The sequence below is a fragment of the Lepeophtheirus salmonis genome, chromosome 6 (genome assembly GCF_016086655.4).
Source record: "Lepeophtheirus salmonis chromosome 6, UVic_Lsal_1.4, whole genome shotgun sequence".
Classification (NCBI taxonomy): domain Eukaryota; kingdom Metazoa; phylum Arthropoda; class Copepoda; order Siphonostomatoida; family Caligidae; genus Lepeophtheirus; species Lepeophtheirus salmonis.
This window is the reverse complement of record NC_052136.2, coordinates 41,113,134-41,139,146: the sequence shown is the minus strand read 5'-3', so window position 1 is coordinate 41,139,146 and position 26,013 is coordinate 41,113,134. Positions and strand designations below refer to the sequence as shown.

At 31.3% G+C, this 26,013-nt stretch overlaps 1 protein-coding gene and 2 long non-coding RNA genes across 6 annotated transcripts; 2 read left to right on the top strand and 1 right to left on the bottom strand.

Moving 5' to 3' along the window:
- Positions 1-1,175: 1,175 nt before the first annotated feature.
- On the bottom strand, positions 1,176-5,622 carry LOC121120192 (uncharacterized). The gene is made up of 5 exons (XM_040715037.2): positions 5,384-5,622; positions 5,239-5,319; positions 4,855-5,033; positions 4,683-4,797; positions 1,176-2,323 (listed from the first exon to the last, which is right to left on the bottom strand). The coding sequence occupies exons 2-5, from the start codon at positions 5,279-5,281 to the stop codon at positions 2,250-2,252; spliced, it is 411 nt and encodes a 136-aa protein (XP_040570971.1). The 5' UTR covers positions 5,282-5,319; positions 5,384-5,622; the 3' UTR covers positions 1,176-2,249.
- Positions 5,623-5,737: 115 nt separating this feature from the next.
- Positions 5,738-24,194, top strand: LOC121120193 (uncharacterized). 3 transcript variants are annotated; one of them, XR_011780819.1, is made up of 5 exons: positions 5,738-5,839; positions 5,907-6,130; positions 8,527-9,436; positions 9,490-9,629; positions 9,695-10,239. It is a non-coding gene; the product is annotated as an uncharacterized lncRNA (long non-coding RNA). The 3 variants fall into 3 exon arrangements; XR_011780820.1 differs by lacking the exon at positions 9,695-10,239 and adding an exon at positions 23,932-24,194 and having other exon boundaries at positions 8,527-9,629; XR_005864949.2 differs by having other exon boundaries at positions 8,527-9,629.
- On the top strand, positions 21,879-22,987 carry LOC139905670 (uncharacterized). 2 transcript variants are annotated; one of them, XR_011780639.1, is made up of 3 exons: positions 21,879-21,947; positions 22,001-22,139; positions 22,203-22,987. It is a non-coding gene; the product is annotated as an uncharacterized lncRNA (long non-coding RNA). The 2 variants fall into 2 exon arrangements; XR_011780638.1 differs by having other exon boundaries at positions 22,001-22,987.
- Positions 24,195-26,013: the final 1,819 nt, after the last annotated feature.

The following is a 26,013-nucleotide window of genomic DNA, read 5'->3' as shown; positions in this document are numbered from 1 at the left end:
AGTAATAAATATTGCATATTTTGATGTCAATCAAAAATATAGCATAACCACGTATAAACTTCATTTATTTATATATTTAGGGGAAATATCCCTGAGGAAAAATTGCTTTATGGTCAAATGTCATAAGGAAAAATTAGTTTAAGGTCAAATTACTGGGGACTCATTCATGCATCTGTGTGAGAGTACTCAGTGTATTAAGCATATCCTGGCTACAAAAATTGAACAGCAATAAAATTTTATATTTCTTCCTTTTTACTGATTGCATCATATTAAATATCGGAGCAAATATTGAAATTCCTTTGTATTTCGCCGATATCGATACAATGCAGATATTGGATATTTGCCAGATATATTGGTTTTTCGATTTCAATACGATATATCATTCTAAGTCTAACACCTACCACTCACCAGTGGTAGGTGTTAGGCGAGTTGTACGAGGATTAATATTATAAATAGGTAAAGCTTCCGCTATTGTGAAATATTTAGTTTACTCATTATGGTCGTACTCGGAGATATTGATATTTGCTCAGGTGTTACACACTTCGTTGCATAAAGAAACATACCTAAAATAGCCATGGAATACATTCCTTTGACATAGGATTTGATTTTTAAGCATTGTGTTACAAATTTTCTTGAATAACTTTTGAATTGATTCTTTGTAGCTACTCGTGAATCGTCTCAAGTCACACGTCGTTACTTTTATTGTATTTCACAACCTTTTTCCAAAAGAGAACAGACAAAAGGTCCCAAATTAGTTGGTAGCAAGCCAACTTTCCCAAATACATAATTATACTGTTCAAAAATTGTTGGAAATTGTGCACAGATTAACAATCTATCAGTCTAATTCCACCAATCAACGCCCAGAACACTTATAAGGATAAGTGTTGTCAAGAAATTGACATCTGAACAAAAAAATGCAGTCTAACTTTTTATTTTAGGTAGTTAATGCTTATATATTTCGTCCTAAAAAACTACAATGACTTGTCCTTAAGGCATGAGGACCTAATCATCGAAGCCAAAGGAATGATGCAGAAGGTCATCAGAAACATTTTAGTTATTTATTTTATGCATTGGTTTAATCCTAAAACGAGACTTTCCCTTCCCGCTTCATTGATCTCCTTGAACTATAATATGACTTTTATATTTTTTTAATAACCAAAATGAATGTACTGTTGTTAAAATGTGATATATATTTATTAATATATTAGACAATTTAAAGAGACTTTATTCATAATATTGAGCAGATTTGAAAATAAACATTTAAATAATTATATGTAAGAACAAGTTAAATAATTCAACTACAATTGTAAAACAATTACGTAATGATCATTAAATGTAAATAAGATTTTGCAGACGTGTTGTCGTAGTTGTACCTCTACTATAACTTTAAATAAGTGCTTCTCAAACTATGAGATTCCTGCCCCCCCCCTAAAGAGAGAAGAAAAGAACCCCAGGGTGAAAAGAGAGGTTTAAAAATATCTTCAGTCAATATTTTATTAATTTTTTTTATGACCTTTTGTTAAAATTAGAGGGAGGGGGCAAAAGTCAAAATGTTTGGCAAGCACTGCTATTATAAATACATAGAGCATTTTTTTAGTTTATTTCGAAAATAAATACAAATTAATTGTTTAAATTCAAATGAGTGTTAAGCATTTGAATAATATTTAATCTAAATGATAACAAATAATTAATGAGTAACTAATCTTTGGTTTTTTATAAGTACACAGATATCTATTTTTAATTGATCAACAATATAATAAATCATACATATGTATATATAAATACTATGTTAGTTAATTAAAATATATTTCTTTAATTAACAGACTAATTAAATGAGTATAACAAGAGATAATAATAATTTCAGAATCTGTTTAAAACAAAATACGCTTTAAATAAAGTTAAGTTTAAAAAAAATTAAAAAAGCGAATTTGGGCCATGAAAATAATTTTAAAAGTTTTTTGTTAGAGAGGACATTCTCATTTACTTGTATCAATGAGTCTTTTTCCCAGACAATGATTACAAGAATTTTTAAGAATATTAGAAATATGTAAATATACCTATTATAATAGATGCTAACTTGAATTTAGATTAAAAAGTATCTGTTTTCTAGGCCATTATAAATAAGCTTCTAAATTAAAAGATAATAATGATAATTAATACACAATATGTATAAAGTAATTAATATGAGATTCTTCAAAGATCAACAAATGAGTAAAAAGAGGGGAAAATGATGGATAATGTAGAAATGACTATTGGAGTACACATTTGTCACCAGCAGCTCCTTTCAAATTATTTAAATGCTGTTCAGCCATTGCTTTGGCCTCTGAAAAAAAAGAAGAATTATATATATTTATAAATTATCAACAAGGGGAGGGACCATGTCCCCTCCAATTTTTAATCATTTACAATCCTCATATATCCCTAAAGAAAATGTTATTTTTTATTAGCTATTAGTACCAGGGCCGATCTTAGATTTGGCGGGGTTCTATGGAAATTTGATTATGTGCGGTCCATATCCCGATCTGGATAGAGATACGGATAATAATTCATAACTAAAGCCAGGGCCGGTTTTAGTGTGAGTGGAACGTGGTGTAGTGATAAATGTGTTGGGCTTTTTTTTTAAAGAAAAAATGTCTGATTTTTCAAATTTCAATCAATTATCAGTGATTACCATAATGAAAGTGCAGTGTATATTTAGCTGGCCCGTTTTTTTTGGAATTGGTAACCTGAAAAATTCTTTTCCTAAGCAGTTGTCATTATTTTTTAATTCCTTAGTAGTGAAAATCCTTTGCTAAATAGATTCAATTATATTCAAATCCTGTTTGAACGTTCGTGTGTGCTCATAAAAGACTCTGAGAATTTGTTGTGGAGATATAATTGTAAGTCTTTGTTGGACTCAGAGTAGAATTGGTGATTGCCATTGGAGTAATATCATTGTTTACATCCCTTTTTCCTTCCTCTCTTGTCACAGCTGATTGTAGCTGATCTAAAGAAATATTTTGAGCATTATTCGTTCTCTCCTCCTAAACATTCTTCAAATTGTAAGGGTTACCATGTTGATTCTCGTTTTTTTATGCACTCATTCTACACTGAACTTTAAATTGGTGATTACAGTGGTCTCATGATGGCTCTGTTACCCTCCCCACATTCAGAAACGGTGATGTATAGTTATATAAATCGTGTGTATTTTTTAGCTAGCCTGTTTGTTAGAGTTGGTAATCTAAAGAATGAATTTTCTTTTTTCCTCAACTGTTGTCATTATTATTTAACTCCTGAGTTGTGAATTTCGTTTCATACTTTATTTAAAACCTGATTGAACATTCGTGTGTGCTCATAAAAGAGGGAGAGTAACCTTTAGGATTTTTTGCGGAGTTAAATTGTAATATCTTGTTGGACACAGAGTAGAATTGAGGATCGCCATCCTAATAGTTCTTGCCAATGGCATTGTTTATTTATTTCTCCCCTCCTCCTTAGTCACAGCTGATTATAGCTGATCTAATGAAACATCATGGGAGCTAAGCGTCTCTCCTCCAAAACATTATTCAATTTGCCAGGATTACGATATAAATTTTGGCTTTTTAACCTACTCAAAATACAAAATACAATTTTCATATCTAGTGATGAATGTATCACAGTTTTGTTCGTCGGGATAAACTAGTAAACGGAGGAACTGATTTGGCAAGTGATCTTATCTGCGTCTTTGGTAACTTTGTCAAATAAAGTCTGCCTACTATTTAAAATAGACCCTTAAAATAAATATATTATATTTTGACCTTTTTTTACAAGTGAACCAATTTTTTTATTTAATAAGCAATGAAGGAGAGGATAACAATTATAAATCTAATAATCTCCCCCTCCCTTTGTAGATCCGAATAACCCCAAAGTGATTGTTAAGAGAACTTTTTAATTGATACTTTTTATTTCTTCAAAATTGGTTACAATGTTTAATTATTGTTATTATTTTAATTTTCCATATATTGTTCAGATGGATTTGCACTGATTAAGTATAAGTAAATATTATAGTATTACAATTACTCCATCTGAACTAGGAATCTTCTTTGAAGTCCATATACATAGAACATATTTCCTTTTGTAGGAACAACCGAGGCGTAAACCTAAGCACATTTAGTTCAAGGGAATAATTTATCCCGAGCACGTTGTCCATTGAGCTACGTTAATTAATTAATGACCTGTAGTCATGAGTCATGAATACATTTAATGTCAGAATGACACGATTTTTACAAATTGAAACCTTTGCTAGAACAACTTTGGATCATCTATTTGTTTAAGAAAATAAATTCGAGATCTTCTTTCTATTTGTAAATAATTAAGTCCTTCATAATTTTTTTGATTTGTCTTTCCTTCCTTATTTGTAATTTGAATTTATTTATTTTTATAATAAATTTAGAACTTTTTTTTTTTTGAATAATTTCACTTATAGACCTTTAAAAAAAATCATAATAAGAAAACATATACGTTTTATTTTCTCAAATGGCTTTTTTTAAATACAACTATAGTATGTATATTTCATTGAAAAAAATATATTTCTTACATTCAGAAATTGTCACCCCTTTTTTTTTTGTATGAAAAAATAGAAGAAATTAACATTCTTCTGAATGACTTCTTTTTTTACAAACCCCTCCCTTTCACTCACTCCACTAATAGGTAAATAATAGACTTACGCATTACGGGATCATCAGGAACTTGAGGTTTCTTTGAGGAAGCTCCAAAGCCTTCGTCATCGTCATCATCCTCGTCTTCTTCATCATCGTCATCCAACTTTTTCTCAATTCCATACTAAGTTGGGATTAGTTCATTAATTTCTAGATGAAATAATCATTAAGTATTTCTCACCTTGTCTCGAATTCCTTGTCGTAGATTTTCCCTCTCATCCTCTTGTTTTTTGTATTTATCCCGTCTTTCACGCTCAGCCTGTTTAATAGCCTCTTGCCTTAGTCTTTCCTGCTCTTCCTGCTCCTCCTTGGTCTCTCCATCATCGTCGTTGCTGCTACTTCCAACCCCAGGAATACTGTCTAAAAATTTGATTTAGAGAAAAAATTAGAAGTCGTGCTAAAGACGCAATAATTATAATAAAAGATATATGGATTGCATCATTCACAAAAAATACTAGGAAAGGATCATTTATAGCGAGCACAAATGAACCCCAATCCTGTATGTAATATTATGTAAATTGTAACTTCAACTACATATATATGGATGTACACAGCAGTTACTTACCAGTTACGGACCCGAAGGGATTCATCATCTTAAGCATCATCATATTGAAGGACTTTTTGAAGGACTTTCGAAATCTCTAATCTATGTATATATATAAAAGACAAAAAACAACAACACGTCGTTATATAAAATATCAAGGATTTACCAGAATGTATCGTACAGCAGTGGTGGTGTATAGATTCAAGATTGTTTAGTACTAGGGGTCTAAGATATCTAAATGTAAAGATATATAAAGAGAGAGAGATAGAGAGAGAGAGGGAGAGCCATAGATATGGTCCACGTAACTAGGCAATATTGATTTTTGTTATTTGAATTACCATACTACTACTACTACTGGCTTGAATTCATAGTGCCTTTCTCCTGGCTCTCTTCCTTGTTATAGTAGGACTAATATGGTTTTTCTCATCGGCCCTTTTTTTGGCCCCTCTCCTTCAAATAATAAGCAGGAGAAAAAGAAAGAACTTTAAGTACGTAGATTCAGTATTCTTCTCTCTGGAGATATATGTGTTTGCAAAATTATAATGAAGCTACATATGATACATATTTCATTTATCTCATCTTCCCATCGAGAAAGTTAAAGATAAACTAATCACTGTTATATGTATGTCATATGATGTATTATTACAAATAATTATAATATGAATATAATGTGTTTTATACTCTCCCAGGCTGTCCTTACTCCTTATCATGCTTTCTCTTCTAAGGATTCTTAGTCTACTCCCTTGTACGAATTTCGATGTATACAAGAAATATACTCACATGTTATTTTGAATTGTACCCCCTACGTGCAATACACGACGGATAACTGTAGACTATATAGTATACAGTTATGTGCCTACAACTTTTACAACTCATTAACATATAATGTTATTTGCACATTGGATTACAATAGGTGAGCCGTCAACATAAAAGTAACCTTGAATTTTTTTCACAAAATTGAGTCTGAATTATATTTATATATTTACACGAAGAATAATCATTAATTATTCTAATTAACCCTTTGGAAGCGCTCCAAGTTATACTACTTAAATTACCATAAATTAATCATCCCGATGAAAAAGTGAGAAATTGATGAACTATAATTGAAAGCCCATATTGGAGCCAAAATAAGTATAAAAACTTAACAAAGATTCTAAACTATAGTTACCACTCTTGAATCTCACTACTAATCCCAAAAAACTCGTGATTGACCGAAATATGTTCAATAGTATTGGGTTGTATGTATGTATAAGGTCTAGGAAGATTGCCCGCATGAACATTGTCATCGGAAAATTGTCTTCAGAAAAATTACCATCTGCAGAAAATTGTCCCCAACTACTCTATACACAATACACGGACTGAAAAGTCCGAGGCTTTAAAAAGAAAACACGTTTTTTTGTTCAAAATTGGCCTTATTCATCAATCTTCTCTCCATTAAGGGCAAGAAAATCATTCCAGCGCTGCTCTAACATCTTAACGCCATTTTTATAAAATAATTTATCTTTTGCTTCAAAATAGTCCCCAGTTTCAGTGATACCCTCTTGATTGGAGCGAAATTTCTTAGAGGCAAACATTTTTGTAGGTCAGCTGGGAGCCAACGCTGGAGAGTAAGGTGGATATCGTCCTTCAAACACTCTAATAACGCAATATATATAATATTCACTGTTGATGGTATTTCCCTTCTTAGGATAGTCTGTGGATATTATGCCATGTGCATCCCAAAATACCGAGCCCATAAACTTTCCAGATGATTGTTGTACTTTAGGCACTTTGAACGAGGTTCACCAGCTACTGTCCACTCAAATGATGATCGTTTTGATTCTGGAATAAAGTGAAGGATACATGTTTCATCCATTGCGACTCCAAATCAATGATAAATATGCATATTTTCTGCGTTCCAAACTGACTCCGTGATTAAATAACTCATCAACCCTTATTGTTAATTCAGGAGAATTATATGTAAAAAAATGGAATAGTTGCTTAAAATACCACGTGATGTTCAGACAAAATTTTAACTATGCTAAATATTATAATCTTATAATTGTACAAAATTCATATGAATTTGCCAAGTTTAAGTTATCATCAAAAATGTGCATATAAATCAGTATTTTCAAACTTTCTATTACAAATATGCCATGGATACTACTTGAGAAGATTTGGATAATTCTATTCGACTTTTGTAATGTAAAAACACATATATCAAAAATTAGATATAAATAATCTATTTATTTTGGATATGGATGACTCCATTTCACCGGATTTAAGGAGTTATCCAAATCCCTTCTCGGATATTTATTATAACATCATGTACAAACTAGTTCAATATAATCAAGATCTAAATTCATGGTATAAATAACCTATTAAAACTCAATGTTTTTACATTTTTGGAAAAGGATTAAGAAAATTAGGTTAGGTATTATTCGAAATATTTATTGTATCTTATATGTCATGCATACGGCGAAACAATCAGGGTAAGTATTTAATTGAAAAATGTTTATATTTTAGTATTAAAATTTTGATGATTAATAGAACTCATAATTACTTTCTGATTTGAAATTGAAAGTTTCATTGCTCTACACCCGCTCCAAATAAACCCTAACATTTATTACTTTGGTACTCTATCATTTACTAACTGTACTTCTCAATAATAATGATGGGGGGAGGGCAAAGGGCCCAAGGGGTAGTTGGTCGGGGGTTAAAGGACGAGGGGTAGTTTGTTGGGGGGTAGGTGGCCTGTTCCCAAAAATAGATGTATGAGGCGACGGAAAGTTACTCATATTTAAAAAAATAGGTTGCAGCTTGATAACCTAGAATAAATACAATAGGTCTAATTGTAAGACCATTTGAGAAATTTTGATTTAAAGGATATGCTTATAATTTATTTCTTCAACTACTACATTTCAATTCAAAACAATAATAGAACATTAACGATTGGAATAGTTGATAATAACACTGATCACTCCATCGTTGTATACTATTTTTACGTAATATTTTATATTTTTTTAAATGATTAATATTCATTTAGTTAATTTACTTTTATAAAAAGGGTCATTAAATTTTCTGAGCAAAAAAATTGAACTTCTAAAATTTTGTAATAGATGTGAAAAGGTTAAACAATAATGGTATCTTCAAAAAATAATGATTAATTATTGTGAAAGAAATATTGTCATTCAATACAAGATGTATTCTTTTCAAAACGTTATAAAAATGCATTATTTTTTTTACAAAGCAAATAACAACCCCCTTTGCGCCTACAGTATCGATTGTAAGTCCTAATTTTCTTCTTTTTTTCTCTCTCTCTCTTTTTAGGAAGAAAGGTTCGGAGACGTACATTGCCACGTTTGATTAGAAGTTCATTATATTAATTATATATTTATATTCATAGGATATAAGTTATCCAAGGCTTTTAATATATATATTTAGAAGTCACATGTATGCATTATTATTTCAAAAGTTGGTAGTCAATATTATTATACATTCAACTGAAGGCACTGTAATATAGTAGATAAAAGTATATTATGCCAGTAAGGGTGATAATTTTGGTAAGAATAGAAAATCGTGCGAGGAGAAAAGAATAAATACGCATGGCATCATTGATTAAATAATATAAATACATCTTCTTCTATCAATCAAGAACGTTATCATTCCCGCCTTTATTATTCAATATTAATATAATATTAGATGCTGATAGTCGATAGAGAACTGAATAAAATGCCCAAAATAACGTCACCTTCTGTCTGGATTTATGAAAATGGAGGCCCAGGAATTTGGAAAATAATTTCCGGATGAGAAACAGATGGTTTGTCAGATTTGTCGATATAAATGTGCCTTTAGTCCCCTGTCTGGAATTACACGCCACTCATTATCCTCATCTTATATCAAGAGCATGGATATTCATTTAAAAAATCAAGTTAATAATGAATACATCAGGTCAGGCATTAACTCTGATCTCACAAAGATGCTTATTGCATGTATATACCCTTATCCATTGCTAATCCTCTACGTTCAAAAAATTTATAGAGAAATACACGGGTAAACCTATCCCTTCTCGAGGAACATTCATTAAATTAATGGAGGATGTTGGTACTGAGGTCATTTATAGAAATACATATAAAAATGTTTTGAGTCATCCACACCAAATGACGATCAAGTTATCAGTCAAAAGTATAAAATATTTACTAATTTCGAAATGAAACTCTGAATTTTGTATTATCTAACAGTTAGTATTCAATTTTTTTTTTAATCTAACCATAAAATACGATTCTATTTTAGCTAAACATATCAAAAATTATGATACACAACTCATTAAATGGCAAAAACAACTGCTTAAATGGTCACAACAACGGGGGTAGTAGCTTTGGTTGGTTCGCAACTAGTTTGTCTCAGATTAGTTTTTTCACTTAAAGACTTGGGTATGATAATTAGGTTTTCCAATATTACATAGTCAATAAATATTATTCTTTTTTAATCACTTTAGGCTTAGCTATGGTTGATAGCCTCCAAGAAATTGTGTTCAGAAAACTCATAAAAGGCAAAACAACTACTTAAATCGTCACAACAACGGGGATAGTTACATTGGGTGTATCATTATAATTTGCAATTGTGTATATCTTTCATGATAATAGTATGTTGTTATATAAGCACAAATAACAGGGAAAAAATCTTTTTTGATGCTCTTAATAAGGAGTAATATCGCCGGACATTACTACATAATTAGCTTTTGCTCTAAATCTTTAAGATGGATTTATTTCTAACATTTTTTTATTAGTATATTTATTGTCTAATTTTATTATTTTGACATTTACTTTATTATTAATAATTAGTTAAATATCATTGGTAGAGATATATCTATCCTGTGCACAATTGTATATAACAACTTCCACATAAAGAAGAGGGGTGATTATCTTTTTGATTAAACTCCACGTCTCGCTTGTGTTTTGGAACCTAAAGTTATGACATATTTAACTGGATTCCGATGTCAGAACAAGAAGATATTATTTGGATCAATCTATTATTTCAATATTCTGTATATATAATTTATTGTTATTAGTTATATGATTCCAATTGTTTAATTTGTATATTTAACTTAAATGTTTAATGGTTTATTTTTAGTATGTAGATTATATTTAATTAGAGCCTTCTTTTTAAACTTTGAGCTTCAAATATATTTTAAATTTTCTACTTTGTCGTTTCATTAGCTATTATTCTGAGAATAAGGTTCATAATGAATTACAATTTCATGGAGTGTGACGCATTCAAATCTACTGTAACGGATACAAAACGTCTAAATCAATTAATTATACGTAGTATATCTTCATTAAACATTTTGCTAATAAATACTTTCGTTATACCCTCGAAAATCTTAATATAGCAGGCAGCTGATAATCACATCAGTATTTTAAACAATGATACCATATGTATTTTCCCACCTTATCCTTGCACGCGTTTTTCTCTACAATATTATCAACTTTAAATTTATGTATTATATCCATAAAAAACAATATACAATACAGGTACAATTTAGGCTGTTTTTTTGTGGGGACTGGGATTACTCTTCCCGGCTTGCGTTTAGTTAGAACAAATTGGGGTCCCACTTTTTTTAATAAATGTAAAAATCTTTCAAAAATGGCCTTTTCCTATAAATTGTCCTTTTTAAAAAGCAAAATAACTATTCATAGGATGATAGTTAAAGGATTATTATCAATTTTAGATACCCCGAAACATATTTTAGTCCCTTTAGTGACGTGACGTTACGTGAAAGAACGTGATAAATAGGTTCAACCTTTGTTATTATTGGTCATAGCTCATAAAACATAATGGTAGTAATCTATTGCGTGCCACACACTGTAAAAAGTTTGAGAACCACTATTTTATTATATTAATAGTGATTCCTCTAAAAATACGTTAGGTTGGATTCATTTAACAACCTGATAATAGTTTTTCCATTTGTAGGGTCAGAATCAAATTACCCTCCTAATTTCCTGAATTGCTGACCAGGCACATGTGATTTGTGGAGTATAACCTTGGGCCCTCCAGGCAGATTGAAACCCATTACCACCTCTACAAGAACTATAAACGACAATTCCTAATTGTTCAATACTTTTCTACAATGTCAGCTTCGACGACTGCTATCTACATGTATGTTTAACGGGTTTTCTATTTTTTCAAAAACCCTGTGCATAAATAACTATTTTTAGGACGTAGTGATTATACAACTCTTGTCTATGTGCCACCTGAAGATATGATGAATATATTTGCAGATGGGAAAAATATCTAAAAATCCTTAGATGTAGATGGGACAAATCGGTAAAGGAATCACTATATGACCACATGGGATCAAAAGTCCCAGGCTTCAAACACAGATAGCTCTGTTTTTTAATTCATCTCATTTTAAGTTAGTACCAACATTCAAAAGACAACGGTTAAAATTTCATGACAATTTGTTTTTGAGTTTGTGAGTTATTGTGCAAAGTGTGACGCTACTTTTTGTTATTTCACTAAAAAATTGGATCAAAAACAGCTTCTTGATGGTAAAAAATACCATTTAAACTACCATCAAAAACAACAATTAAACTTTGATTTGACATTTGCAAACGGGGCCATAGAGACAACAATGATGCAGAACGCAGTAAACGTCCAAAATGAGGTGGTAACAAGAGAAAACCTAAACAAAATTCCCAAAATAATTTCGAATGATCGAAAAGTGAAGTTGTGTGAGTTAGCTGACGTCGTAAAGACATCAAAATAACGTGCTGTCTTTATATTGCTTGATAATTTGTTTATAAGAGAGCTTTGTTTAATGTGGGAGCTGCGTTTGCTCACTATTGACAAAAATAAAAACGTGCTGAGGATTTTGAGCAGTGTCTGGCCATGTTTAAGCGTAGAAAACTGAAGTTATTGCGTCGTAATTTTAAAATACCTGCAGATTTAGAGGCGAGTATTCTAAATTTGATAAATCCAACCTAAAGAAACTATTCGAATTATACTCTAGAAATTAAGTTTAACTTTTTAGTCCCTTAAATAATAAATCAATTTAAACAAGTTTATTAAAAATACAAACATTTAATAACAAATTATTCTTAATTTATTGTTTGTAATAATATCTTGTGATATTGGTTTTGAATCCCTTATTTTCAATTATGCAACTCTAAGTCAATTTGACTAATTGTGCAAGTAAACTGACTTTATTAATTAATCACATATTAATTAGTTATATTAATGAAACTTAATACATAATAATTTTGTACAAACACAAACTGAAGTTGATAATTCATTTTTGAAGGACAAATTCATCATTTTAAATAATCAATTCAATAATTTAGTTCAATAAAATTAATACCTTACCCTGAATACAGAAATGAAATGCACATTTACTTGGTACAATATTATAGATACAATTATAATATTAAATTTAATAATTTTTGGATTGAAAGGCATACAATGAATTCAAGATACATTTGACCCTTTTATTTACTCCAGGATAACTATGTCTCTTGCGTTTTCTATTTTCTTGCAGATTAAAAGAAGGACTTTTTTACTATTAAATTAGACGTTTTCTAATTCAATCAGTTTAAAAATCCTCATATAATTTTACTTCGCCCATAACACTTGAAAAGAAGGTCAATTGTATATATTAGTCTTTCTCTACCGTTATTGATGGTGAAGAGCAAAATTTGCAAATTTTAACTTATTTGTAAACAAGATATTAGAAGAAATCAATTCCTAAATTTTTGTAATAAGATCTTTTGGTTCCACATAATAGTCTTTCTACCTTTCAAATAAACTATGACGTTATGAATTGCATCAACAATCTTAACTTTATTTGAACTCACAATATACACAAACTTTGAAACTAGAACCTTCTTATGATTTAGATAAGTATAAAAAGTAAGCTCTTGCTCTAAAAACAATCTTAGTTTGATATTTGACAAATTATTGAGTTGTTTGAATGAGTGAAACGCGTCTATTTGTTCATTTAATAATTCCAATGATTTCCTCTGTCTTGCTTCTGAAGACACCCAATTCCTATTTCACATTCAGCAAGATTAAGGAGTGTGTTTCGTGTACAAATATTGATGGAACTACATATATCTTTTTAAGTTGCTTCTATTTATTAGTTTATGACATGTAAAATCAGAACAAAAAATCCATAATGTCCAGATAATTTGTACATATAGCACATCCTTACTTTTATTGTATCTCGAGGTTTACCTCCAAAATCAATATGTAGTACGCCAATTCTTCTCAATTTTGGAATTACTATTTCATCATTGTAGGAATTGTTCACAGTTAAACAAGGGATGATTTTATTTCAACGTATCAATATTCAAAATATTGATAGTGAGAAAATAGACGGCTTACAAGAAAATACAGAGTAAATTTTTATGTTGGTGAAGTATCGCCGCAATGGGCAATTTTATTGTATCTCTGAACTTTTCTTCCAAACAAAAAAAAAAGGGGGGGGGCCGTCAATTAACTTTTGGTTAGACTATTATTTTCTATTTAATATGTAGTATTATGGATATTCTAAGTTTAACCAAGCTATATTCAAGCTCAATATATCAACTTTTAAAAACCTAATAAAGCAGTGTTAGATAGATCCATAGCAGACAAAAAAAACTAAAAGGAGTTTAGGATGTTTTGGAGCTTAGGTATTTTGTTTGGGAAGTTAAATTCACAGTATTAGAGGTTTTCAATATAAATTGATGGTTTCACTACACTTTTAGGACAACTAACTTAACCAATGTAAACATTTTTTCCTTCTTTATTTTAAATATATTTTAAACTATAGTAAATGCAAGACCTCTCCAGAAATGGCTTTGTCTAAAAGTAATTAATATTTATATGTAACATAATAACAAAAAATTTTGATTAAGAGACAACGTAATATGAACGTACATACAATATTTTCTAAGACATACATATGTGTAATGTGCATTACGCTGTTATCACCGAATTCATGTTTATTGATAAATGATAATTATAATATTACATATTATATGCTCTTTGGGAGAAAAATTGTCATATTTCTCATAACCTAATCGATAAAAAATCGATAGGAGCATGCTTAAACTTCAAGAGTTAGATAGAATAAATTTATAAAAAATATCTATGATGATTAGAATAATCCTTTTTTAGTATTAAACGTTAATAAGATTGAATAAAAAAAATGGTGTTCTCAAAGTTCATTGAGAGGAAACTAATCGTTGGGACTCTTACATTGTATATATTAAAGAAAACTTACAGAACATGATTTTTTAAGGAAGGGTTTAAAGGTTGACTCTACGAACATTTAAAATGTATGAATTATACAGTTTTCTCTCTTTCTAAATGTAGGGTCCGGTTTTAACGGAAGCGGGGCCTGTGGCAAAATAAATCATATAATACTAGAAACTCAAAACGTAATAAAAAGGTGATTCCTGCACCTAAATCAGATAGTCCTGCCGTAAAACAGGGAGTAAATGAAGAAATGAGACACAATAAAGGTAGCCAATTTGTTAAGTATGTGGATGTAGCTGGTGGAGGTGTTGATCTTGAGTACTTGAACAGTCATGTTATAAATTACACACCCAAAACTGTTCACCAGGGCATCACTCTTGTTAGTACCCCAGTTCTTGCACCAATCCTGGCCCTTAGATCTGACTTCGTTGTCAATGTGTCTACGTTGGCCAAGAAGGTTGAACTAGATCTAGAGATCTCACTTATACGTAATTACAGGATAAATATCGATAGTTACAACATCTCCTAACTTCGTAGGTTCCTTAGCCCTATGAGCGGGGTTAAATACATAGCAAATCATTACTTAATTGTTATGAAAAGGATGTACCCGGTGAAGATTAATGCGCTATACCTTTTTGCAGGAGCTACAATTAGTGGTCTGAAGGATGATGATAACTTGGGGAATTAGGCATTTAATTTTATCCTTAAATATTTAAAAACGAATCGGTACCCTGTATGGGGGTTGTCATAAAGGTTGTCCTGTGAAAGATTGCTTTTCTTTCCGCCTTCGAGTAACAGACCCAAAGATTTATGGTTAACCCATAATAGGCGGCTTCTAAAAGCCACGAGAGCTAACCTCGTTCTTCTCATGAGCTCCATCCTAAAGCCCTCATTCCTGGAACTAAATTGATATTGGAAGACAGGGAGTTGCTAAAAAGGGAAATAATCTTGATAATAGGCTGGTTGTAAAGTTCCAGAAGTACAAGACAAATGAATACCAGAGAAGGCAAGCTCTGGCCAAACAGAGAGAGGCCAGTAAAAGTATTGAATATAAAAAAGCGTTCTGAAATACCCAGCAAGGCTTGAAACAGAATTTTAAACGGGTCGCTAAGGCTATTGTCGGGGGTACCTTTGACCCGGTTGGGCAGCGGACCAATATGGATCTAACGAGACTGCATGAATGGAAGTCAATCTTTGAGAAGGAATCAATTAATGATTCAAAGATCCCTGACTTCAATAAGTATGGTGGACCTGAAGCCCTTAAGATTATGCTTCTCCCAAAACCAAAGCAATTGACTTTGCTCAGCTAAACTCAAAAGCTCTTATTGCGAGCAGACTAACATCATATGAACCGATTGTTTTGGAAGAAGTGAGGAGTATAATTTTTGGTGCATCTGTGAGATATGTGGCATTATTGCTGAAAATTCCAAACATAGGAACGGATACATGGCCGACAGCATCAGAAGTGATCAAGTTTATTCCATCTATGGGATCCAACAAAGGAAGAGTTTGTAACAGAATAATCAAGAATTTTAGGAAAAGGTATCATATTTTATCGTTTTATTTTTTTTTATTTCACTTAATTAGGATATTTTAGTTCGTTTTAGTAAGTTTGTTCTGCATGTATATTTATAGTAGATATGGTTCAACTCCGGGGCACTAAATTTAAACTACAATATTTTTTATATATCTTTACGTAATTGCCCAGGACTTTATTATTATTATATTTATATTATCTTTTTTGTTTATATATATATAATATAAAGGAACCTAATAAAAAAAAGATTATGGCCCCTATTACTATAGACGAGCTTTATTAAAGCACTTCCCCTGAGTAGAGCAGGGAAAGATTTCTTTGTGTATACAGGGCCAGACATCAGGAATCTGGACCTGAGGGAGTTGTTGATGCACTGGAATTTAGTATTGGGCAGTGGTAAAATGGACAATAGATTGTTAAAGGCCGTACTACATTTATCCCAAAAATTGAGAATCCGAAGAATGCGTCGGACTTCAGACCTATCTCTATCTTATGACATATTGTTCGTGTTTTACACAGGATTACTGATTGTAGACCACAGATAATTAAGATCTCTGAAGAGCAGGTGGGGCTCCGAAAAATAGACGGGTGTTCTATCAATAGCATGCTTCTGAAAGCTATTGTTGTGTATAGCAAGAAGAAGGGTAAACCACTTTCTTTGGTGTGGCTTGATATGCGTAAATCATTCGACTCTAATAGCCATAACTCGCTGATTATGGCCCTCATATTGCACAAGGTCCCTTTCCTATTGGCCAATTTTATTAGAATGGTCTATCTAAATGTTGGCGCAAGTCTTGAGGATGAGTTAAATGCTAAATTTTGCAGAAGAATACTGCAGGGAGACCAATGTCAGGCACTTTATTCTCTTTAGTCATTGAGTCTGTGTTTCACGATTTGGACAATGTTGCACCTTATGAGATTGAGATCTCTGGTACTCCTATCAACAGAAGGATGTACCCTGATGTTACAATGCTACTATGTAACAACCTTAAGAGCCTTCAGGTCTACTTAGAATCTTTTGAAATTGCAGCAGCTAAAGTTAGTCTATCAATTAATAGTAACAAGTTGGGTCTGTTGTCTATCATAGAAGGGAATAAAAAAGGCCTCATGTAAGTTGACTCTTCCTGTATGCTCCTTAGTTCGGGGGTACAATCAAAAATATGGAACTAAATTATCTTTACGAGTATTTAGGTATACACCACTCTAGTTTTGAGCAACAAAGAGTGGATATGATCAATGATCTAAAATTGCGGCTCAAAAGGCTAGATTTCAATAAACAAGATTATAAAGGGAGACTGTACGGCTTTTCAAATTGTAATCAGAAAGTATGTTCGTAAAATAACGGTCCTGTTCCACGATGCGCCTTTAAATTTGCTTAAATCAAAAGCTAAAGATGTTGGACTTGGAGTCATGAACCTTCTATCGACTGCAAGCTTTGCCTACAATAATAGGATGCGTTCACTAGGGAAGAGTAACAATACTTTAAGTAGAGGAAGAATATGAAAAAACCTCCAAACTTTCGGAGGAGAAAAACAGGTTTATAATATGACTTGACTATTGGCCATCATTTTGTGACTTTGAAATCCACCAATTTCAAGAATGATCAAGATTTCTTTTATTAAATTAATTGTTTCTTTTTCAATATCAGCACCAATCAGAATATCATTCATATAAGTTTTAGTCAAGATAATATTATTTACTTCTTTTGGATTTGATTTTATCCATCGTTTTGCTGAAGCTTGGAGAAAATTACTTGCCCTATATGGACTACATACACCTCCAAATGGAAGTCTGGTAAACCGATAGATCTCAGGAGGATTTTTATTAGAATTGCTCCAAAGAAATCTTAATATCTCAAATTCCTTTTATAGTCGTATGGATAGAAACATTTTTGTTACATCTATTGTTGCAATAAACTTGTGCATTTTTGAGTGCAAAATTAATTGAACATTTTCTGGTAATTAATTTGGACCTGGTAAATTTATTTCTCTGATAGGGCTTAGAAGTGTTTATTACAATCCTACATTTTGTTGGTAATCGTTCAGCTAGGCTTTAACTTGGGACTATATTGTAAAGGGGGACTTGCATCTAATTTTCATCAAAGCCCTATAAGAAGAGTTACGTCACAAAATTTCAGCGCCCCCCTTGTGACAGATATCAAATGGCCCAAAAAGAACTTAATACAATAAATGAATACTAAATAAATAATTTTAGTGAGCTTAATTATTATGAAAAATGGAATAATGACCTTCATAATAATTTATTTAACTTACTCAATTTTGCATACACATTCTTCGTCTTCCACAAGTAGAAGAAGCTATTCTATTTTCTTTGATAATCGCAATTTGCATTCGTAAATGTATGTGCATTCTTATACTAACATACTTAGACACAGTAAAAAAATAAAATTTTATGATATTTATAGACGACTTAATTAATAGAGCCGCTACTTTAGTTATTGAGTTTACAACTTTTTTTATTTTTTTGAATTAATTTACATAAGATTTGAATACAACCTCCATTTTTGCAAATTAATCCAAACAGTTCTTGGCGTAATAGATTAATTGGACAACATATAGTTCCTCATCGAATCTTAACTGAAGTGGGTTTATGGTTTTGTATGGTTTTATTGGTTTTAATCAATGGTTTTATTAGACCAAAGGCGGATGTTGGAATGTGAAGACTTACAACTTAAAATTTTTATCTGGTTTGAATTAAATACCGAAGAGAGGCGCATTTTTAAAGACTTAAACTTTGATTCTGCGTCCTAAATTTTGACATCTTTCTTCTTCAACTTCTTCAATAAATTCCTTTATTTCTGCTTCATAGACTCCAAGTTGGATTTGTATGTTGTTATTTATTTCCTTTAGATCAGTGGTTCTTAACCTGGGTTCGGTGAGACACTCTCAGGGGTCCCGACAAGCCCCCCCCACCCATGTCCACTTACTAACTAGACTGTAATTACGGAAGAGACTATTTTAATGGTTGTCAAACAAGAAGAAATTTGATTCAGCCTCCCTCATATGTAAATGATATTTTTGAATTAAAATGTATTTTCGAGTCTCAAAATTGGTAAATAATATATCCCCTTATTATTTTTCTTATGTATGTATAAAATAAAAAAGAAGCATGGAGAAAAAAAAAAGGAAACAATGTTCAAAATGTCAAGTGCGCCATTTTCTTGCTTTTTCCTATGAATATATATTAGATATAATATTAAAAGTACTTCATATCTAAAATATATAATAATCAGGTATTATCTCGGTCATCATGATTGTCCTTGGCAAAAGCAAAAGTTCAAATAAATTAAATTTTCATGGAGATATTACATGTTCAAAATTGTATAAATAGATCCAGAAAAATCTTCACTTTGGTCTAAATGGATAATTTTTCAATCCCTTGTTGCTATGTCCAGCAAAAAAAAAAGTTGTTGGATGAATACACAAAATATGGACTCACGTGTATAAAGGAACGTGAAGGGAGTAAGCGTCCTCAATGCATGATTTGCACTGCCAAGTTGAGCAATTCTAGTCTAGCACCTTTAAAACTGAAGGAACACTTCCTAAAGCTGCATGGAGATGGGAAATGAAAGAACATAACACTTGCTAAATTCAAGGTGAAGAGATTTAAATTTGATGAAAAGGCTACTCTGCCTGTTCTCCACTTTATACCCATCGACAAAACAATCCTCACAGCATGGTACGAAGTTGCTTACCTCATCACAAAGCAGGGCAAACCCCACACCATTAGTGAAACACTGGTAAAACCAACCGCGTTGAAGATGGCGAATTTAATGCTGGGAAAAGCTGCTGAAGATAAGTTATCTCAAATTCCTCTTTCAAATGACACTATCAGCAAGAGAATAAACGACATGAGCAATAACATCTTGGCTCAAGTAGTTGCAGATCTGATTTCAAGCCCTGCAAAATTCAGCCCCCAACTCGATGAGCCCACTACCATTTCCCATCTAAGCCAGCTTTTTGTGTTTGTGACCTATATGAAAGATAACGCGATACAAGAAGATTTTCTAATTTGTAAGCCTCTTACAACAACGACCAGGGAAGTCGATATGAAGAAACTCATGGATGACTTCTTCAGAGGCAACAATCTTTCATGGAATCCGATGTACCAGACATCATTATTACACAATGTGTTCTGTACAGACGTTCGTTGGCAACAAAAACCTTGCCTCTAAAAGTAGCGCAAGAATTAAAAGTTGTTGTTGAATGTGTGAACTACGTGCGAAATAGTGCTATGAAGCACCATATCTTCAAAGAGCTGTCTGAGGAAATGTACTTCGGAATTCGAGGTACTTCTGTAGAGCTTAAGCAAGTAATTACTATGCACTTAGAAGATCTTACAAAGTCTCTCGAGGGATATTTCCCCACTACAGGTTCAAGTCCAGGATGGGCGAGAGATCCTTTCACATTTAATGTTGCGACAGCTAAATTGACTAATGCAAAATATATATATCATTTTAAAAAGTTTCATCTTCTATTGTTGATGAAATTAGATTCATGTCTAATAAGTCTATTTCTCTATTTTCGCAAGTAGGAGGTTCCAAATAAGGAGTAAAATATAAGTTATTGTAAACTGAAATTGTGGAGATCTTTTTTGACCTGAAATTCGAAATGAAATTGAGATTTCCTTAATTATTAAATTTTCTTAGCATCAGCATAGTTCTCCCGAAGGAAAATGGGGTTGTTGAGTTTTTGGTGAGCCTTTAGGTTTCAGATGTTTAAACAATGTTTGAATGGCTTGAGAGTTGGAATTCCTTATACCTTCAAAATGTTTAGAGCATAATCGAGAATTATATTATGGCTTCCAAAGATTTCTTTTCATTTTTAGGACCCATTGCCTTCCAAGGAATTTGTCCCTTGGAAATGAAAAAAGTGTCATCCCCTCAGCTCCGGAACGATTCCTGCAATCCACAGCACTACAAGAGGCTATACTTGGGGTATTTCAACAAAATATATCGCCTTTATAGAGTTTTTCACCTAAACTATAGTAATAAATTTTGAATGTTTTGGGCCGTTACCCAAAAACATAAGGAAGTCAGCTATCGTGAATGCAGATAGCCCTGTGACGTAATACTACTTATAGGGCTCTGATTTTCCTACTATACGGTACAGTAGGTATAGAAAAAGATAAAAGAAGTATGAATAGTATTATGTAGTTATATCTATAGTTGATAATATTGTAGAGAATAACGCGTGCGAGTAGAAGGGGGGGAGAAAGACATATGGTATCATTGTTTAAATACTGATGAGATTATCATCTGCCTGCTGTATTATGATTATTTATATATATTATTTTATTATATGATTTTTGAGGGTATAACGAAAGAATTTATTAGAAAAATGTTTAATAAAAATATACTACGTATAATTGACTTAGACGGTTTTTATCCGTTACAGTGGATTTGAAAACGTCACATTCTATGAAATTGTAATTCATTATGAACCATATTCTCAGAATAATAACTAATAAAACGACAAAGTAAGAGTATTTCGAAATATATTTGAAGTTCCAAGTTTAAAATAGAAGGCTTAAATTAAATATAATCTACATACTAAAAAATAAACCATCATTCATTTAAGTTAAATATACAAAATTAAACAATTAGAATCATAACTAATAATAACAATAAATTATAAACACAGAATATTGAAATAATAGATTGATCCAAATAATATTTTCTTGTTTTAACATCGGAATTCAGTTCAATATGTCATAACTTTAGGTTGCAAAACACAAACCAGACGTGGGGTTTAATAAAAATATCATCACCCTTTTTTAATCATGTGCAAGTTGCATATACAATTGTGCACAGGATAGAAAAATCTCTATCGATAAGATCTTAATTATTAATAATAAAGTAAATGTCAAAATCATAAAATAATGACGATCAAGTTATCAGTAAAAAGTATTTACGAATATCGAAATGGAACTCTGAATTTTGTACTATCTCACAGTAAGTATTCAATTTTTTTTTAAATCTAACCATAAAATGTGATTCTATTTTAGCTAAACATATCAAGAATTATGATACACAACTCAGTAAAGGGAAAAACAACTGCTTAAATGGTCACAACAACGGGGGCAGTAGCTTTGGATGGTTTGCAACTAGTTTGTCTGAGACTACTTACTTCGCTTTAAGACTTGGGTATGATAATTAGGTTTTCCAATATTACATAGTCAATAAATATTACTTTTTTATCACTTAAAGCTTAGCTATGGTTGATGGGCTCCAAGAAGTGATGTTCAGAAAACTCATAAAAGGCAAAAACAACTGTTTAAATGGTCACAACAACGAGGGTAGTTACATTGGGTGTAGCATTATAATTAGTAATTGTGTGTATCCTTCATTATAATAGTATGTTGTTATACAAGCATAAATCACCAGGGGTCTTTTTTTGATGCTCTTAATAAGGAGTAATATCGCCGGATATTACTACATAATTTTTATATCTAAGATAAGTAATTAAGGTTTAAAATTTTACTGCATGGATTAACTTTTCTTTTCTTAGATAAACATGAAATAAATGAAAGTGGGATTGTAGAAGCTGTTCGTACTAAGATTGGAAGAAGATATGGATTTAAATCTAACATTATTTTATGATTTTGACATTTACTTTATTATTAATAATTAAGATCTTATCGGTAGAGATTTTTCTATCCTGTGCACAATTGCATATGCAACTTGCACATGAGGAAAAAAGGGTGATGATATTTTTTATTAAACCCCACGTCTGGTTTGTGTTTTGCAACCTAAAGTTATGACATATTGAACTGAATTCCGATGTTAAAACAAGAAAATATTATTTGGATCAATCTATTATTTCAATATTCTGTGTTTATAATTTATTGTTATTATTAGTTATGATTCTAATTGTTTAATTTTGTATATTTAACTTAAATGAATGATGGTTTATTTTTTAGTATGTAGATTATATTTAATTTAAGCCTTCTATTTTAAACTTGGAACTTCAAATATATTTCGAAATACTCTTACTTTGTCGTTTTATTAGTTATTATTCTGAGAATATGGTTCATAATGAATTACAATTTCATAGAATGTGACGTTTTCAAATCCACTGTAACGGATAAAAACCGTCTAAGTCAATTATACGTAGTATATTTTTATTAAACATTTTTCTAATAAATTCTTTCGTTATACCCTCAAAAATCATATAATAAAATAATATATATAAATAATCATAATACAGCAGGCAGATGATAATCTCATCAGTATTTAAACAATGATACCATATGTCTTTCTCCCCCCCTTCTACTCGCACGCGTTATTCTCTACAATATTATCAACTATAGATATAACTACATAATACTATTCATACTTCTTTTATCTTTTTCTATACCTACTGTACCGTATAGTAGGAAAATCAGAGCCCTATAAGTAGTATTACGTCACAGGGCTATCTGCATTCACGATAGCTGACTTCCTCATGTTTTTGGGTAACGGCCCAAAACATTCAAAATTTATTACTATAGTTTAGGTGAAAAACTCTATAAAGGCGATATATTTTGTTGAAATACCCCAAGTATAGCCTCTTGTAGTGCTGTGGATTGCAGGAATCGTTCCGGAGCTGAGGGGATGACACTTTTTTCATTTCCAAGGGACAAATTCCTTGGAAGGCAATGGGTCCTAAAAATGAAATGAAATCTTTGGAGGCCATAATATAATTCTCGATTATGCTCTAAACATTTTGAAGGTATAAGGAATTCCAACTCAAGCCATTCAAACATTGTTTAAACATCTGAAACCTAAAGGCTCACCAAAAACTCAACAACCCCATTTCCCTTCGGGAGAACTATGCTGATGCTAAGAAAATTTAATAATTAAGGAAATCTCAATTTCATTTCGAATTTCAGGTCAAAAAAGATCTCCACAATTTCAGTTTACATAGTCAATAAATATTACTTTTTTATCACTTAAGGCTTAGCTATGGTTGATGGGCTCCAAGAAATGGTGTTCAGAAAACTCATAAAAGGCAAAAACAACTGTTTAAATGGTCACAACAACGAGGGTAGTTACATTGGGTGTTGCGTTATAATTAACAATTGTGTATATCCTTCATGATAATGGTATGTTGTTATATAAGCATACCTAAATAACGGGGGGGAAATCTTTTTTGATGCTCTTAATAGGGAGTAATATCGCCGGGCATTACTACATAATTAGCTTTTGCTCTAAATCTTTACGATGAATTTATTTCTAATATTTTTTTATTAGTATATTTATTGTCTAATTATATGATTTTGACATTTGCTTTATTATTAATAATTAGTTAGATCTCATCGGTAGAGATATATCTGTCCTGTGCACAATTGTATATAGCAACTTCCACATGAAGAAGAGGGGTGATTATCTTTTTGATTCAACTCCACGTCTTGCTTGTGCATAGCAACCTAAAGCTATTACATATTTAACTGAATTCCGATGTTAGAACAAGAAAAAATTATCCGGATCAATCTATTATTTCAATATTCTGTATTTATAATTTATTATTATTAATAGTTATATGATTTTAATTGTTTAATTTTGTATATTTAACTTAAATGTTTAATGGTTTATTTTTTAGTATGTAGATTATATTTAATTAGAGCCTTCTTTTTTAAACTTTGAGCTTCAAATATATTTCAAATACTCTACTTTGTCGTTTCATTAGCTATTATTCTGAGAATAAGGTTCATAATGAATTACAATTTCATGGAGTGTGACGTTTTCAAATCTACTGTAACGGATAAAAAAACGTCGAAGTCAATTATACGTAGTATATCTTCATTAAACATTTTGCTAATAAATACATTCGTTATACCCTCAAAAATCATAATAAAGCAGGCAGATGATAATCACATTAGTATTTTAAACAATGATACCATATGTCTTTTTTCCCCCCTTCTCCTTGCACGCGTTTTTCTCTACAATATTATCAACTTTAGTTATATCGTAGCATTGAAGTATGGACGTCTCTAGACGTCCGCCCTTTAACACAGCTACAGGACGACTCGTCAAAATGTAGGTTATGTGATTTATTTATTTTTGTAATTGCGTTGGTATTTTTTCCGCAAATCCGTTTTCAATAAATCCATTATAAGGGTAATCCACTAATGAGTCATTAGTAATGACAGATGTTCTGACTTAACTTTATTCATAACCTTTTTCCAGATAGCTAATGCTCTGTTATCATTATCTGTCATTAAATGACTTCCTGTATTAGGATCTTTCCATGGCATTTCAACAAACCAGCATTTATTTGGGGAATCATACATTGATGTTTCTTCTATGTGTTGTTCTGCTTGGAAGTCCATAACTGAGATCAATTTATTATCAGGTTCATGTTGCCTAATACCTACACTTTCTCCTCACCAAAATTTGTTAAAGTTACAAGGTTCAACACTGTTTTTATATAGAGTTTTTATTTCATAATTCATGTAGTTAACTTCCTGAGATAATTGTACATTTACATTTGTAACTACATAGGTTCCGTTTGCTCCTCCCAAAACACAACCCAACTTTGAAAGTTTTGCTGATGGTAATGAAATTTCTGTAGAAAGCATTTGTTCTTTCTTCATTAGTTTTAGTTGAGAATAGTAAGGTTCAGCGATCAGAAGTTGAAATGGTCTTATAACTTTAATCGGATAACTTTCTGTGAACTGAGTGTCTTTTAAGTGATCATAATTGTTAGGATTTATTACTACAAAAGAGATTCTCCAATTTCTTTTAGAGTAGTAGCTGTAATGATTTCTGACAAAAATTTATTGTCAATACTCATTAATTGAAAAACTACATTCAATTCCTGCAAGGCAATATTGATTATGATCACCTGCCACATTCATTTTTAAAACCATAGGCTCACTTATTAATTCTAATGCACTATCTTTTTTTATAAGTGATGTATTTGATCCGGAATCAAGTAAAGCTCTAACCTTTACATACTTTTAGTTTATTGGATTGACTAAATAACACATAATTGTGTCCGAAATGGCTTTATAATTAATAACCTTTATTTGTTTAG

Bases quoted from the DNA above. Each gene is read 5' to 3' on its own strand.
- LOC121120192 (XM_040715037.2), bottom strand. From the start codon at position 5,281: ATGATGATGCTTAAGATGATGAATCCCTTCGGGTCCGTAACTG. The intron at 5,034-5,238 runs GTAAGTAACTGC...TCAAATTTTTAG, and splicing joins TCCCTTCGGGTCCGTAACTG to ACAGTATTCCTGGGGTTGGA. The intron at 2,324-4,682 runs GTAAGTCTATTA...CTTTTTTTTCAG, and splicing joins TCCTGATGATCCCGTAATGC to AGGCCAAAGCAATGGCTGAA.